Source organism: Passer montanus, unplaced genomic scaffold, assembly GCF_014805655.1.
Source record: "Passer montanus isolate IOZ18808 unplaced genomic scaffold, ASM1480565v1 scaffold45, whole genome shotgun sequence".
Lineage (NCBI taxonomy): Eukaryota > Metazoa > Chordata > Aves > Passeriformes > Passeridae > Passer > Passer montanus.
Window position 1 is genome coordinate 2,131,347 of NW_024369373.1, and position 12,635 is coordinate 2,143,981.

The following is a 12,635-nucleotide window of genomic DNA, read 5'->3' on the forward strand; positions in this document are numbered from 1 at the left end:
CCATCCTTCCTCTGAGCTCCCTTCAGCTACTGAAAGACCACAATTAGGTCACCCTGGAGCCTTCTCTTTTCCAGGATGAACAATCCCAGTTCTCCCAGCTGGAGGGAACTCTGCAGGAGGGGTCTCACCTGAGCGGGGCAGAGGGGCAGAATCCCCCCGTTCCCTGCTGCCCACACGGGGGGATCAGCCCGGGGCACGGGGGGATCAGGGCTGGGAAATGGGGGGGATCAGCCCAGGGATTCGTGGCCAGAGCATGTCCAGCTCCCAGCCAAAACACCCCGAGCTCTTCTCCCACAGCTGCTCCAGCCCCGATCGATCCCGGGGGCTGCCCCGACCCGTTTCGCTCCCGCGGGTTGCGGTACAAACAGCGGGCCGGGACAGGCTCTGATTTCAGCACCGAGCCGCCATCCCAGAGCGCCTCAGGCTGAGAGGGGAGGGCAGCAGCAGCATCACCGGCCCGGCACAGAAATCCACAGGAGCACGGCTGGCCAGGCCAGCACAGCCAGGGCACCACAGGCCAGGCAGCACAGGCCAGGCACCACAGGCCAGGCAGCACAGGCCGAGCTCCCCGCCGCCATCTCGGCCGGCCCCCGCCCCGCCCGGCTCCATTTCCCGGGATCGGCGCCGCCCCGGGAATCGGCAGGGACGGGCACGGACGGGCCGGGACGGCAGCGCCGCAGGTACGGGGGACCCGGGGTGGCACGGCCCCATCACAGCGCTCCCTCCTCCGGGAACAGCTTCCCTGTGGAGCCATCCCGGCCCTGAGTCGCCTCCTGCTCCCCGGCGGCTGGGCAAGCGAAGGGCCGGAATTGAAGCGAGAGCAGTGAATAAGGCCGGGAAACGCGGACTGGCTTTAATGGGTGTGTTTGCTGTGTTTTGTAGGTCAGTTCCAGCACACAGAGGATGGAAGAAGGAAACGCTGCCAAGGAAAGAGTCCTCATTACTGGAGGAGGGGGTTATTTTGGCTTCCGGTTAGTGCATTAAATAGTTATTACATACCGGAATAAATGTAAGAGGTTGCTGCTGGGGAGGCAGCAAAATCCAGCTGTAGAAGGGAGACCTGTGGGCCTGAGACACCTGATCCAGGTGTTCCCATCTTCTGGTTCATTCGGGGTCTCAGTTTTAAACCCACCTCATTTTCTCTGATTCCAGAGGCTACAGCCTCTCTAACGCTGTTATCCCGTTTCCAAGTGTCAGGCAGCAGCTCCTGGCAGACATTTACCTGTGTGCTCACCTCTGTAGAGGGGTGGATCACCATCGTCAGCCTGCTCTGAAGGACAAGCCTACACTTGTACACACATTTTTCTTTTGACCTGCAAATAGTTATATGTGTGCTTAGCTCTATAGGTTAACAACTCCAGCTGAACTCTCAATAATATATTATTTTCATGAACAGTGGTGGTTTAGGATTAGGGTTGTTAATAAGGTGCACATTTCCGTTTGAAATGGACTTCAGTGAAATCCATTTTCCCTTGCTGTAGCTGGCTCTGCAGGCCATGTAAAGAAAAAATCCTATTTTGAGCCCTAGACAATAACTGCTCACAGAGGGGAGAGAGATCACAGTCAGGACCAGAAAATAAAGTAAATTTCAAGTCAGGGGAAGGAAAAAAAATCTCAGGAGATGCCTAACTGACTTCTGCTTGGCTTTTCCCTCTGCTCTCATGCCCTTAAAGCACAACAGACATACAAAAATGTAGGAAAGGGGAAGAGAAACACCAGAGTTTGTGTCAATACCTTTGACTTGGAGTAAAATGTAGACGTGTAGCAAAGCATTCATAGCAGCTTAGAAGCATCTCTCCCACTCCTCCATAAATTTCAAACAATGGCGAAGATCAGCCTGTTGTTTTGCCAGAACTGGGATGGCACAAAAGCAGTAAGATAAAACAAGTAAACCTTTTTTTAAAAAAAATATCTGGCAATAGTTGCACATCTGAAAATTGCTGTTGCTGATCTGAAGGGGACGGAACTTCAGTTATTTCTTTTCAGAATTTTCATTTACAGCAGTTCTGCCTCTTTTTTCTTTTTTTCTCCAAGTATTGATGGAATGTGAGAAATCAGTTCAGTACCTAAACTATCACAGCTGAATCCTCCCTATCGTGGGGGGCTGAGCATTTAAAAGACTCCCACCACAAGAATAATCAGCATAAAAACAGTTAATAGTCTCCTCTCCCTTCCAGGTGAGATGTTTCATGCACCATGGTGCTGTATCCTAACGTATGGTTTCTGTCATGCTTCAGTTTAGGTTGTGCCATATATCAGAAGGGAGTCGATGTGATCCTCTTTGATGTGGTGAAGCCACTTCAAGCCGTGCCAGAGGGAATGAAGTTCATGCAGGGGGATATCTGCTGCCTGTCTCAAGTGGAAGAAGCTCTCAGAGATGTAATCTGTGTATTCCATATCGCTTCCTATGGAATGTCCGGCAGGGAGCAGCTGAACCGAAAACTTATAGAAGATGTTAACGTGCAAGGAACAGAAAATGTCATCCAGGCCTGCAAGAGCAGGGGAGTGCCAAGCCTGGTTTACACAAGTACCTACAACGTGATATTTGGAGGCCAGGTTATAGAAAACGGGGACGAGTCTCTGCCTTATCTGCCTCTGCACCTTCACCCTGATCACTACTCCCGAACGAAATCTTTAGCTGAAATGAAGGTGCTGGAGGCAAACGGTGCCGAGCTGGGAAATGGGAGAGGTGTCCTGAGGACCTGTGCTCTCCGGCCAGCAGGGATCTACGGGCCTGGGGAGCAGAGACACCTGCCAAGAATAGTCAGCTACATTGAAAGGGGACTGTTTAAATTCGTGTACGGAGACCCGCTGAGTCTGGTAGAGTTTGTGCACGTGGACAACCTGGTCCAGGCTCATGTCCTTGCCTCCGAGGCCCTCAGAGCCGGCAAGCAGCACATTGCTGCAGGCCAGGCCTATTTTATTTCTGATGGCAGGCCTGTAAATAACTTTGAATTTTTCCGACCGCTAGTGGAAGGTTTGGGTTACAAATTCCCAACGTGGCGCCTTCCCCTCTCCCTGGTCTATTTTTTTGCATTCCTCACTGAAATAGTTCATTTTCTTGTGGGGCACATTTATAACTTCCAGCCCCTCCTCACTCGCACAGAGGTTTACAAAACTGGTGTCACACATTATTTCAGCATGGAGAAGGCCAGGAGGGAGCTGGGCTATGAGCCCCAGCAGTACAGCCTGGATGAAGTGGTGGAGTGGTTTAGATCCCAGGGATGTGGACCAAAGCCAAGAAATTACAGCCTGATGCACCTGGTTAGGGATGGAGGACTGCTTGTGCTGCTGGTTGCTGTGCTGGTCTCCTGGTTTCCATCTGCAGTGACATTTTCACTCTGAAAGATGAAATGCTGAGGACAGAATTTAGTTATGTTCTCTGCTCACTCTTGGTTTTGACGGACAGGTAATAAAAGATTTTTTTAAAAATACGTATTTGTGTGATTGAGGTAAATAACAGCTTTATCCTCAAGGAACGGAACTGCTGAGTAAAAAGGTGCAATTTTTTATATATTCATTCTCTTCAAAGTAAAATTGATCAGATCACTAACAAGATGAATCTCAGCATTACTGCAAACAGCATTTTATTCTCAGGTACAACAGCACAGTACAGTGAATGGAACAAATCTCCTTAGGCTGACTCTTCCTCCCTGATGGGATTATACTCCTGATCCCTGCCCTTTATTCCTAAAGAGTTTGTGTTACGTGATCTGGAGGAGAATAAACTTACTCTTTGATCACATTCCAAACCCCAGCTCTGCTTCCCAGCTTGGATGTATATATGCCTAACCAAGATTAACTGATAAACTTCTAGACAATAAATAAATGAGGTTTTTACATTAATACATTCTGGTATGCTTTTCCTGAGTTAACTCTGATATCTAATGACATTTCTGGAAAATGCACTGTGCTTAATCTAAATTACAGCAAAGTGCTTGAAGCACCACAGATTTGTAGATTTTTTCTAACAGTAAAATATGCCTGTTTAAAATGAATGAGCCAGCTGAAGTGCATTCATAAATAAACCTATGATTTTTTCCAGCATCATTGAATGGTTAAACAAATAATTCATCAAAGACATTTGGTAAGTGATTGCATTCACGTTCCACTATTTATAAAACACTTTGCCTTTAATAATATTTCTTTAACACCTGACACCATCTAAATAGAATTTCAGCTTTGTGATAAGAAGATAAACACTTGCTACAAGGAAACTCATAATTTTGTGGAATTTTAAGATTAGAAGACTAAAAGTACAGGTCACAGCTGTCCTATGCAATTCCATCTGCCAATTTAATACATAAACTGAGAAACTTCACCTCAGATTTTAAACACAAAGTTGTTTTCCCTTAATTCATCAGCATTGCAGCTTCTATACCCCTTGATAAAAGCAGAATCCTTCAAGAATTTAAAACTTCTCTTTAAACTTTAGTCTTTCCATTTTAATGGCTGAAGCTACACTGGTCTTAAATTAATAGTAGCTTCCAGATACTTCTGTTCAACTCTGCTGCAGCTGAAATGGGCAAGTGAAGAATAAGAAGCAGAGCAGTTCCATTGCACTGTTAGAGGATTTTCAGAAAACAAGAGACCTAAAGAGATGAACCAAGTTAGAAATCCACAGCCACCCCTGCTTAGAAGATGCAGATTTTTACAGCTCATGGTGACTGAAGACAGCATTATTTTTTGACTGTTGAGTTCTCTTCCTGATAAGTTTACCTTAAAAAAAAAAAACAAAACAGCCCACACTGTTGATAACTTTTTGTATTTTTATGCTTCAAGTCTGACTTTTCTCTCTCATTCCTCTACCAGTAAGTAGACCATGAAAGAAACTAAATTTAATACTTAGCTTGAGGGACAGCTCAAGAGGGAACTCACTTTTTTTCCCTCTCCAATAGCAAATAAGCTGTTTTTGTAGCAGGAGTGTTCACTCTCTTATAAAGAGCTTATGTGGCTCCAACTGAGCGCTGATGGCACAAGGGCCACTCTCCTGGAGTCATTAATATACAACATCATCTGCAGAAAGAAGAAATCTTCTTTTTAATAAAACAGAAAAAAGACATCCATGACCTCATGAAAGCACTGGGCCAATGCTCTCCTTCCAACAGCTCTGTTTTATCAAGTGGAAACCACTTTGTTCTTTTCCCCTTTAAGTTCTCTGGCTTTGACACAATGTTATCAGAAATAGATTACAAAATTCTAATGCCAGCAGAAGACAAAACCAAAACGTAGAAGAAATTGCACAAGCCTGTTGCACAGAAACAGCATCGGTATTTCATGCCAAGTCTTCTAAAAAAATTGTTTTTAACATAGGGAACTGAACTCCTGTGCCTCAGAGGAATTTTTCTCTGCTATTTGTAATCTTTTAGCAAACCTCAGCTACTGTTATTTATAATTATCTCAACGGTGGGGTTAGTGAAAATCATCTATGGTAGAGTCCTTAAGCCAAGAGTCCTAAATCCACACTTCAGTACCAGCTGAGGCTCAGGCCCTGCTCAGCTTTTGAGGTACAGCAACAGTTCCTGACAAGACAAAAACAGCCCAACAAAACCCCAGATACCAGAAGTCCTGCAGGAGCTGAGCTCAACACGTGCAGGTAGCAGCACTCCTGACAAAAATAGTACAAAAAAAACCCCAGATACCAAAAGTCCTGCAGGAGCTGAGCTCAACACGTGCAGCTTTTCATCTGCCTGGAGTCAAGGCCAGAACTGTCTGATAACAGAGCAGGAGGCATTGTTTTGTCCCAGTGGCCCAAGAGTGTCCTCCAGCACACGGGATCAATGTGGGGACACACCCCAGAGCCATCATCAGTGCACTGATTAATTCCCCATCAATTAGCTCCATCTATTAAACAAAACACAAGTCCTGACCACAGCAGAGGTGAAGGATACACTTACTCTTCCCAAAAGGAAAACAGGCAGTCTGTGGCTTAAGGAGATACTCTAAAATGGCTTGAAAATTCCAGACCTGTAAAGACAGCCACAGCTGCTCTATTTGAAGTATTTTATGAGAATTCTCTCTCCTTTCTCCTGTTTTTTTTTTTCTGGTTTTTTTTTTTTTTTTTTAATCATTACTCCTCGTGAATGAATAGCTGGGTAAACCAGGGTAATTAATTCAAGTGTTGTGTTGTCTCTTTTCAAATTTTCATCTTACCCGTTCTCCTGAAACTGAATTTTCAAAAATGCAACTAAAAATTGGAAAAGCAGAATGAAAATATAGCTCAGATTCAATTTTTCCTAGTCTTAAAATTACTGAACAATTGATAGGTGCCTCACTACAAAGAATGATGCTGATGTTTAAAGTGAATAGTTTAAGAATACTTGGTCAGCTACCTAGCCTCAGACACAGCATTTCAAGGTACAAATTTGCAAGATATACATGAAAACTTGTACTTCTCATGTGTATTTAAATATATTTATTTTAGATGCTTAATCAAAGCAGATTTTTCTAGGCCCTTCTCCTAGGGGACATAACCAAAATGTCCCTTTGTTTCTATTTATTAATTATTTCCACATACTTTCCAAAGTATAGTGTCTTATTTAATAATTAATGTAATTTAATAATTAATAATTCACTATGTGCTGTTCAGAGAAAAGGGTCCTGAAGGCTGATAATTTACACATATTGTAAAGAATCTGAGATTAAACTGTAATTCAGGAGTGCTTTACTTAAGTCAAGCTCACAATGCTCTGTTTTGCTGGAGTAACAGCTAAAAATGTAGACTAGCAATGAATTCAACTTCTTTTAATTTAATTTAAATTCTTTTAAAACTAATAGCTGAGCATGTTTATAAATATTGTTATGGATCAGAAGATAAATTCATCTCTGAACTGATTCTGAAGGTTAATTTTCATTATATTTAACTTCTATTTCTCATGCTATAAAGAGAATTTCAGTCTGGAACAAAGCCAGCTAGTTGGACTGCAGTTAGAAATGCTGACACATGACTGAAGCAGACCTCAACCACTGCACTTCAGCTTCCACACCACATTCAGATTTTTCCAGCTGGTTTGGAGAATTCAAAGATAATGGCTGGTACACAGCTCACACCTTCTCTGAGGTTAAAGAACTGCAAAACTAACAAAATGCTTTCAACAGAGAAATATATAGATCTGTTGGGGCAGAAAAAAGTGAAAATACAGGCAACAAAACACCTAAATGTAGTAATGTTTTGGACTCCAGAACTCAAGCACACCAATACTCCCTAAGTTTGGCTGATTTAATGACCTTCTAGAAGATTAGGCTACAGACACCTCATATGGATTCATGTTCAATAAGCAAGTAATTCTGATCAAAAGATGAGAAAAAATTTGTTCCCAAGATTCCCAACAATTTTAAAAATCACCTCATAAAGACAGAGTGCATCCACCCAGCAGCAGTTCTCCCTGCGCAACCTCATAGGCAGAAAGTGTTCTGATAAAATTTTTTTGTAAACATCAATATTACTGTTCTTCCAGATTACCACAAATTTAATCTTTGCCTTGCCCAGATTTTGTTGTTCAAGCTCATAAAAATCTGACTCTCACTAGAGCTGGAGTTTGTATCTGCCTCACTGAAAAAGGTTGGTTTGGAGTCACAAGTTAAACTCGATCTTTGACCTTTTCCTTCTGCCTCGTGTGTTTGGAGCCAGAGGAAGTGCAATGATAACCATGTCTGCTGAAACAATCTTTAAGTCAGTTCATCTTAAACACACAGAAATGCCCTTCTTCCAACCTCTAACAGAGCACACCATACCACACCAGCAGATCATGTCTCAGAAAGAACTCGCTGCTTCAAATGACTGGCAAAAATCATGAAATTCAACGAGCAATGCATAAACAAAGAAACACCTGGCATCATTCACATCAATGTGAGATATCAACAATTATTTATTAAAATAAGTTATTCCAGTGATTTAAAACAGTTTCTATAACAATTTAACAATTGTTAACTTCAAAAATTTATAAATGTTTTCCCTCATGGATTAAAAAAAATAGCACACACATTCAAACCTACTTTCATACTCAAACACCTGCAACTGTGATAAAGTTGCTACAGAGTCTGCCCCAAGGAAGAACTGAGAGGTGAGGTCTTGGAGATAAAACACAGAATGCAAGAACCAAGAGAAGAGTTAAAAAATAGCCTTGCCCATCACTTGCAAGTCAGCAGAAGAGTCACTGCAGTATTTTCATTCTGCACACAGTGTAACATCATATTCTGGGGAAAAATTTTACAGTAAAACAAAATGCATCTGCATAAATACTGATGGCATACCTTTTATAACCCCTGACATTGTTCATGAGTGGAGAATGTGCACAGCACTTTTCAAAGGACTACAAAATGAGCCAATTCTTAAATATTTGCACAAGAGCAGCATGAGGGACTCACTCCTGTGTCCATCACACAGTGGCTGTGCTGTGTCAGGAATACACACACCAGTGGAGGAAGCCAGGACAAATGGACAGTTTGGTAGGGTCTGCTCTAGAACTGAGCTTAAAAAGAATTCTGACAGGTGGAATAATCCACACATGAATAATAAAGATAAAACCAGCTCTATACAGCAGTCTAGGTTATAGCTCCACCTCCCAAATCCACAGTTGATGTGATTTTTTTTTTCCTTTGTTTGAGCAGGGCTTACACCCATCTAATTCTTGAACAGGTCAATCACAGCTGGGTACTGAAGAGATTTCAGGAAGGAGGATGAAAAGCAGAGAATTGCCTTTAACTTTTCTCTGGTTTTCAGTTCGGTGATTAGTAATTAATTTCTTTATAATAAAAAATTTACAGAAGCCACCCCATTGTGGGATACACTATTATAACACTTTCATCTCTGAGACAAGACTGTCTTTACAGAACAGCTGAAACCTCAAGGGGGTTCCTCAAACCATCATCTGTGAATGCACAATGGCATCAATTAATCGCCTCTTGAAACAACAGAACTCACAGCGTGGGGAGCAAGAGAAATTGAAAATTGCTGAGGCAGCTGCATCAGGCCATGAATCCCAAATCCCTGCAAGTCCTCTGTGATCAGAAGTACAGCTCTGTGGAAGCAGCATTTTGTGCCTCAGGCAGTCACTCCGAAAACTAAACTCCTCTGCACACATTTGAACACTGAAATTGGGAATACAGATAGAAAAACTCATCCCGTGTAGAGATAAGACAACCACGAGTTTGATGGTAACAATATAGCACAAAGGAACAACACATACACAGATTATGACAACTGCTGTTAAATATTCCATCAAAGGCCTTTAGCTCTGCTCTGGCAGGAAAATACACTTGCTAATCTAACAAGTGTTCTCATCTGCAGCTTTATGTTCTTGATTTGATTAAAGGCACCAGAAGGATGTACCTCTATATTTGTGCACACTATCATTCTTGGATTAGTTACGTTTTGGGAAAACAGTCTACATTTACAGAACACTATCATTTGACTATCGTCTATGTAGGATTGCAAGATTAAAAATTGACAGTTCATTTAAAAATTCATTTCTAAGCACATTAGCAGCTGAAAGGATTTGCAGAAATGATACTGTACAAAAGTAAGCGCTTCTCAGAATTTTAAATACCTTCCTTTTCTGCAAACAAACAGATATCTCTTACTGCATATCTTAAAACTTTTCCTTCCAGTGCCTCGAGGCTGTGAACAGAAGTTCACAGGGGCTATGAATAGAGGTTCACACATTGCTCCTTTCTTGAACCTTTAAAGAGAGTTCAACAGGAAAAACACAACTACAGTAACAGAGGGTATTTGCTTTCAACAAAATTAACATACTATCTTGTTCTCAAAAATGTAACAGAAATTTTTTAATAAGAAACAATAGCTGCCCAAAATATTTTATACAGTATCAGCAGCATAATCTGCTGTCTTGAGGACTGTAACATACATGACGTGACAATGCTGGTGTAGAAGTGCTTTTACAGCATTTAATAAATTAAAAACTCACTGCTAGTTAATCTTGAGGAACCAGGTTGTTTAAGTGGTTTTATTCCATGCATGCAAATTGTTGTGATTGTCTTATCTGTGAGTGTACACACTGGGCTTGTGTACACACACGCAGGAGATGATTTGTACTTCAGGTACTGATAATGAGAAGTGAGGTCCATCCAACTACACATCCTCAAGTTTTAAAAATCTTGAATACACAGAAGTTCTGGCCTGCACAGAGGGTATGCTTTGTACAGAATATAAATTATTAGATATTAAAACAGTTTTTCTTAGAAGAAAAATTATAAAGGAAATCCATATTTCCTCTTCCTTCTCTTCTTCCAGTCACTCTGTCTGATGAGACCGTCACTGAGTAGGATGACCAGGATAAATTCATCTCTTCCTGAATTGCACCATAAAGCACACATCAAAGAACGATGGGCTCTAAGAGTAGAATTTGCTGTTACTGACTTTCTTCTCCTTTAATCTTAAGGGAAAAGAAAAGGAAAAAGTCAAGCCTAATAGGAATTTCTCAGAGGAAAACAGTCTATCAAATTCAATGTACTCGGATACCAGTGGCAAGTAATGTATCAGCAATGAGCACTGCAATTTTTCCCTCAATAAATGGGAGCAAACAAGTGATTCACGCGGCTCTTCAGAACACACAAAAAAGAGCAAAAATATTTAAAATCTTGAGATCGACTCAAAACTTCCTCTTGGTACATGAAGCCTCCCTCTCTCTCCCTCACACCCAGCCCAAAGGTGGCAGCAAAGGAGAAGGAACCTTCCCCTGAGCTCTGGCTAATGCACTGAACACTGAACTGACAATGCTGTGCTGTTACAACTCAATACTGGTTTTATCTTTTGTGGTTTGTGTATCTGTTCCCACATATCTCATATGTGCATGACATTTCCAGGGACATAACTCTGATAGTGTAGAAAGAGTGAAGAGGTTTATTTATTTGTCTGTATATACTCCCAGGCTTTCCTCCCAGAGAGCAGCAGAGAGGGATATAAAACCTGACTGGATTACAAGTGTCACTGTGATCACTGCACACATTCCTCAGCTTCTGCTGGCCTCTAGTGGCTTGAGGCCCAGCCTGGCTTCTCTACAGCCCTTCCTCATTCCAGATGAGCTCATCCTACCCTCACCACTCTTTAGATGTTCCCTTTGATATGTCTGAGGTTTCCTTACCATAAATCCTGTCTAGACAGAGCTGCAGAGAAGGGAGAATGATCATCAACCCACCTGCGGTTGCAAGTCTCTTGATAAATCTGTAGTTTGTGCTCATTGACGTTGAATTCTTTCAGAATAGCATCCCTGTTGGGATTCCTCAGGTTCATGTGGCTGTCATAGAGGAACAGCTGGGTGTTCAGCTCCTCCTGGCGCTTCCGAAGTTGCCGACAGGAGGAATAAAGCTCTTCCTCACTTTCCTTCAAAGGAATATTGGAAATCAAGGTGATTTTGTAAAATGCGTTCCCAAAATGACACAGAACCAGCAGAGTTTGGGGGGATGAGTTTGTTTTCCTAACCACATTTTAGTAACTGTATAGAATATTTTATTCATTCAGAACATTATTTATTAGCTTGATAGATGCTTCTGGAATGTTTCTGGAAACAAATTAACTTAGAAAGCACTAAAAAAACCCAAAAAACCTCAGCCCCACAGTATGACCAGCCATACTCTCTGACAGGGGCATCAGGGACATTCTAGCACAGGTTGCAAAATTTGTGTATCTAAACACTTCTATTGGAATATTTTTCTCTAATAGACCATGCTATTCTGTTGAGGAAAGAACAGAAAATAGTGTATCATGATGGCTTATCAGATTATATTAATATTAAAAATACATTTTTAAAATATTTAGGTTTTGGCTTTTCCATATTTGTGTATCATGTGACAAACTGACAATCCTGGGGATTTTCTATTGAAATGTAGACTAAAGGTCAAAATATTGACTGGTAAACAGGACCCCTTACAGCAGCAAATACTCAGATGTACCAAGAAAGAAGGACAGATCCTGTATTTCTATTGTAACTATGGCAATTCAGTACTTGCAAAGGAACCAAATAGGTCTGAGTTTCTATTGTGGCCCACAGTAGAAGGTCTCAAAATATTCTACAACCATAAGCAATAATCATGATTCCCTTTAGGATTTCAAATTATTTTAATACTTCAAAACTTTGGATGCAGAAGCTGCCTCTTTACAGAGTTACTAGTGGGGAATAGAACTGGCAGGACTGAAGTCTTAATTTTCACATCAGCAGCAAAACAAGATACTCCTTCTACAAGAAATGACATGCAATCAATAAATGTAATAAATCCAAACATTTTCAGAGGCAGCATACTAATAAGAATGCCTCTTTCTGCATTCAGTCCAGATCTAGGAAAATTGATAGCTTAGCAACATACCCAAGAGGTTTCAGTTACAGCAACAAGATCCTTTCCTAAACCCTTTTTTCCTCCTGAAACATTCCTATGCAGGCATGGGTTGGAGCAACTGAAACAGCCTCAGTGCTACGCTACTGATCAAGACTTAAAGAGTAATTTATTTAATTTTCACTTGTAAAGGGTTAGGAAACTTTGTATTCCCAAATCACAAAAGAAATGCAGATTGCTAATTACCAATTTGCAGGTGTAATCATCAAGATGCATAAGGACCACTGTTAGTTCTTGTAAACACATGTATCCACAAAGGTACAGCTTAAACTGTATTTTAAGATGTC

The 12,635-nt window shown here is 41.5% G+C and overlaps 2 protein-coding genes across 5 annotated transcripts in view; one reads left to right on the forward strand and one right to left on the reverse strand.

Moving 5' to 3' along the window:
* The first annotated feature begins 546 nt into the window (after positions 1-546).
* Positions 547-3,997, forward strand: SDR42E1 (short chain dehydrogenase/reductase family 42E, member 1). Its single transcript, XM_039721272.1, has 3 exons — positions 547-680; positions 883-971; positions 2,238-3,997. Exons 2-3 carry the CDS (start codon positions 904-906, stop codon positions 3,343-3,345), a joined length of 1,176 nt encoding a protein of 391 aa, XP_039577206.1. The 5' UTR covers positions 547-680; positions 883-903; the 3' UTR covers positions 3,346-3,997.
* Positions 3,998-7,864: 3,867 nt separating this feature from the next.
* PLCG2 (phospholipase C gamma 2) overlaps positions 7,865-12,635 on the reverse strand; it is a 55,712-nt gene continuing 50,941 nt past the window's right edge. For 3 of the 4 annotated variants that reach the window (XM_039721392.1, XM_039721394.1, XM_039721395.1), the window contains exons 32-33: positions 11,157-11,341; positions 10,352-10,394 (exon numbers count right to left, since the gene is read on the reverse strand). In XM_039721392.1, the coding sequence (XP_039577326.1) occupies positions 10,352-10,394; positions 11,157-11,341 (228 nt within the window). Of the gene's footprint in view, positions 10,395-11,156; positions 11,342-12,635 lie in introns of all 4 variants that reach the window. The other variant, XM_039721391.1, reaches the window with a different exon arrangement.

Bases quoted from the DNA above. Each gene is read 5' to 3' on its own strand.
- SDR42E1 (XM_039721272.1), top strand. From the start codon at position 904: ATGGAAGAAGGAAACGCTGCCAAGGAAAGAGTCCTCATTACTGGAGGA. The intron at 972-2,237 runs GTTAGTGCATTA...GTCATGCTTCAG, and splicing joins GGGGGTTATTTTGGCTTCCG to TTTAGGTTGTGCCATATATC.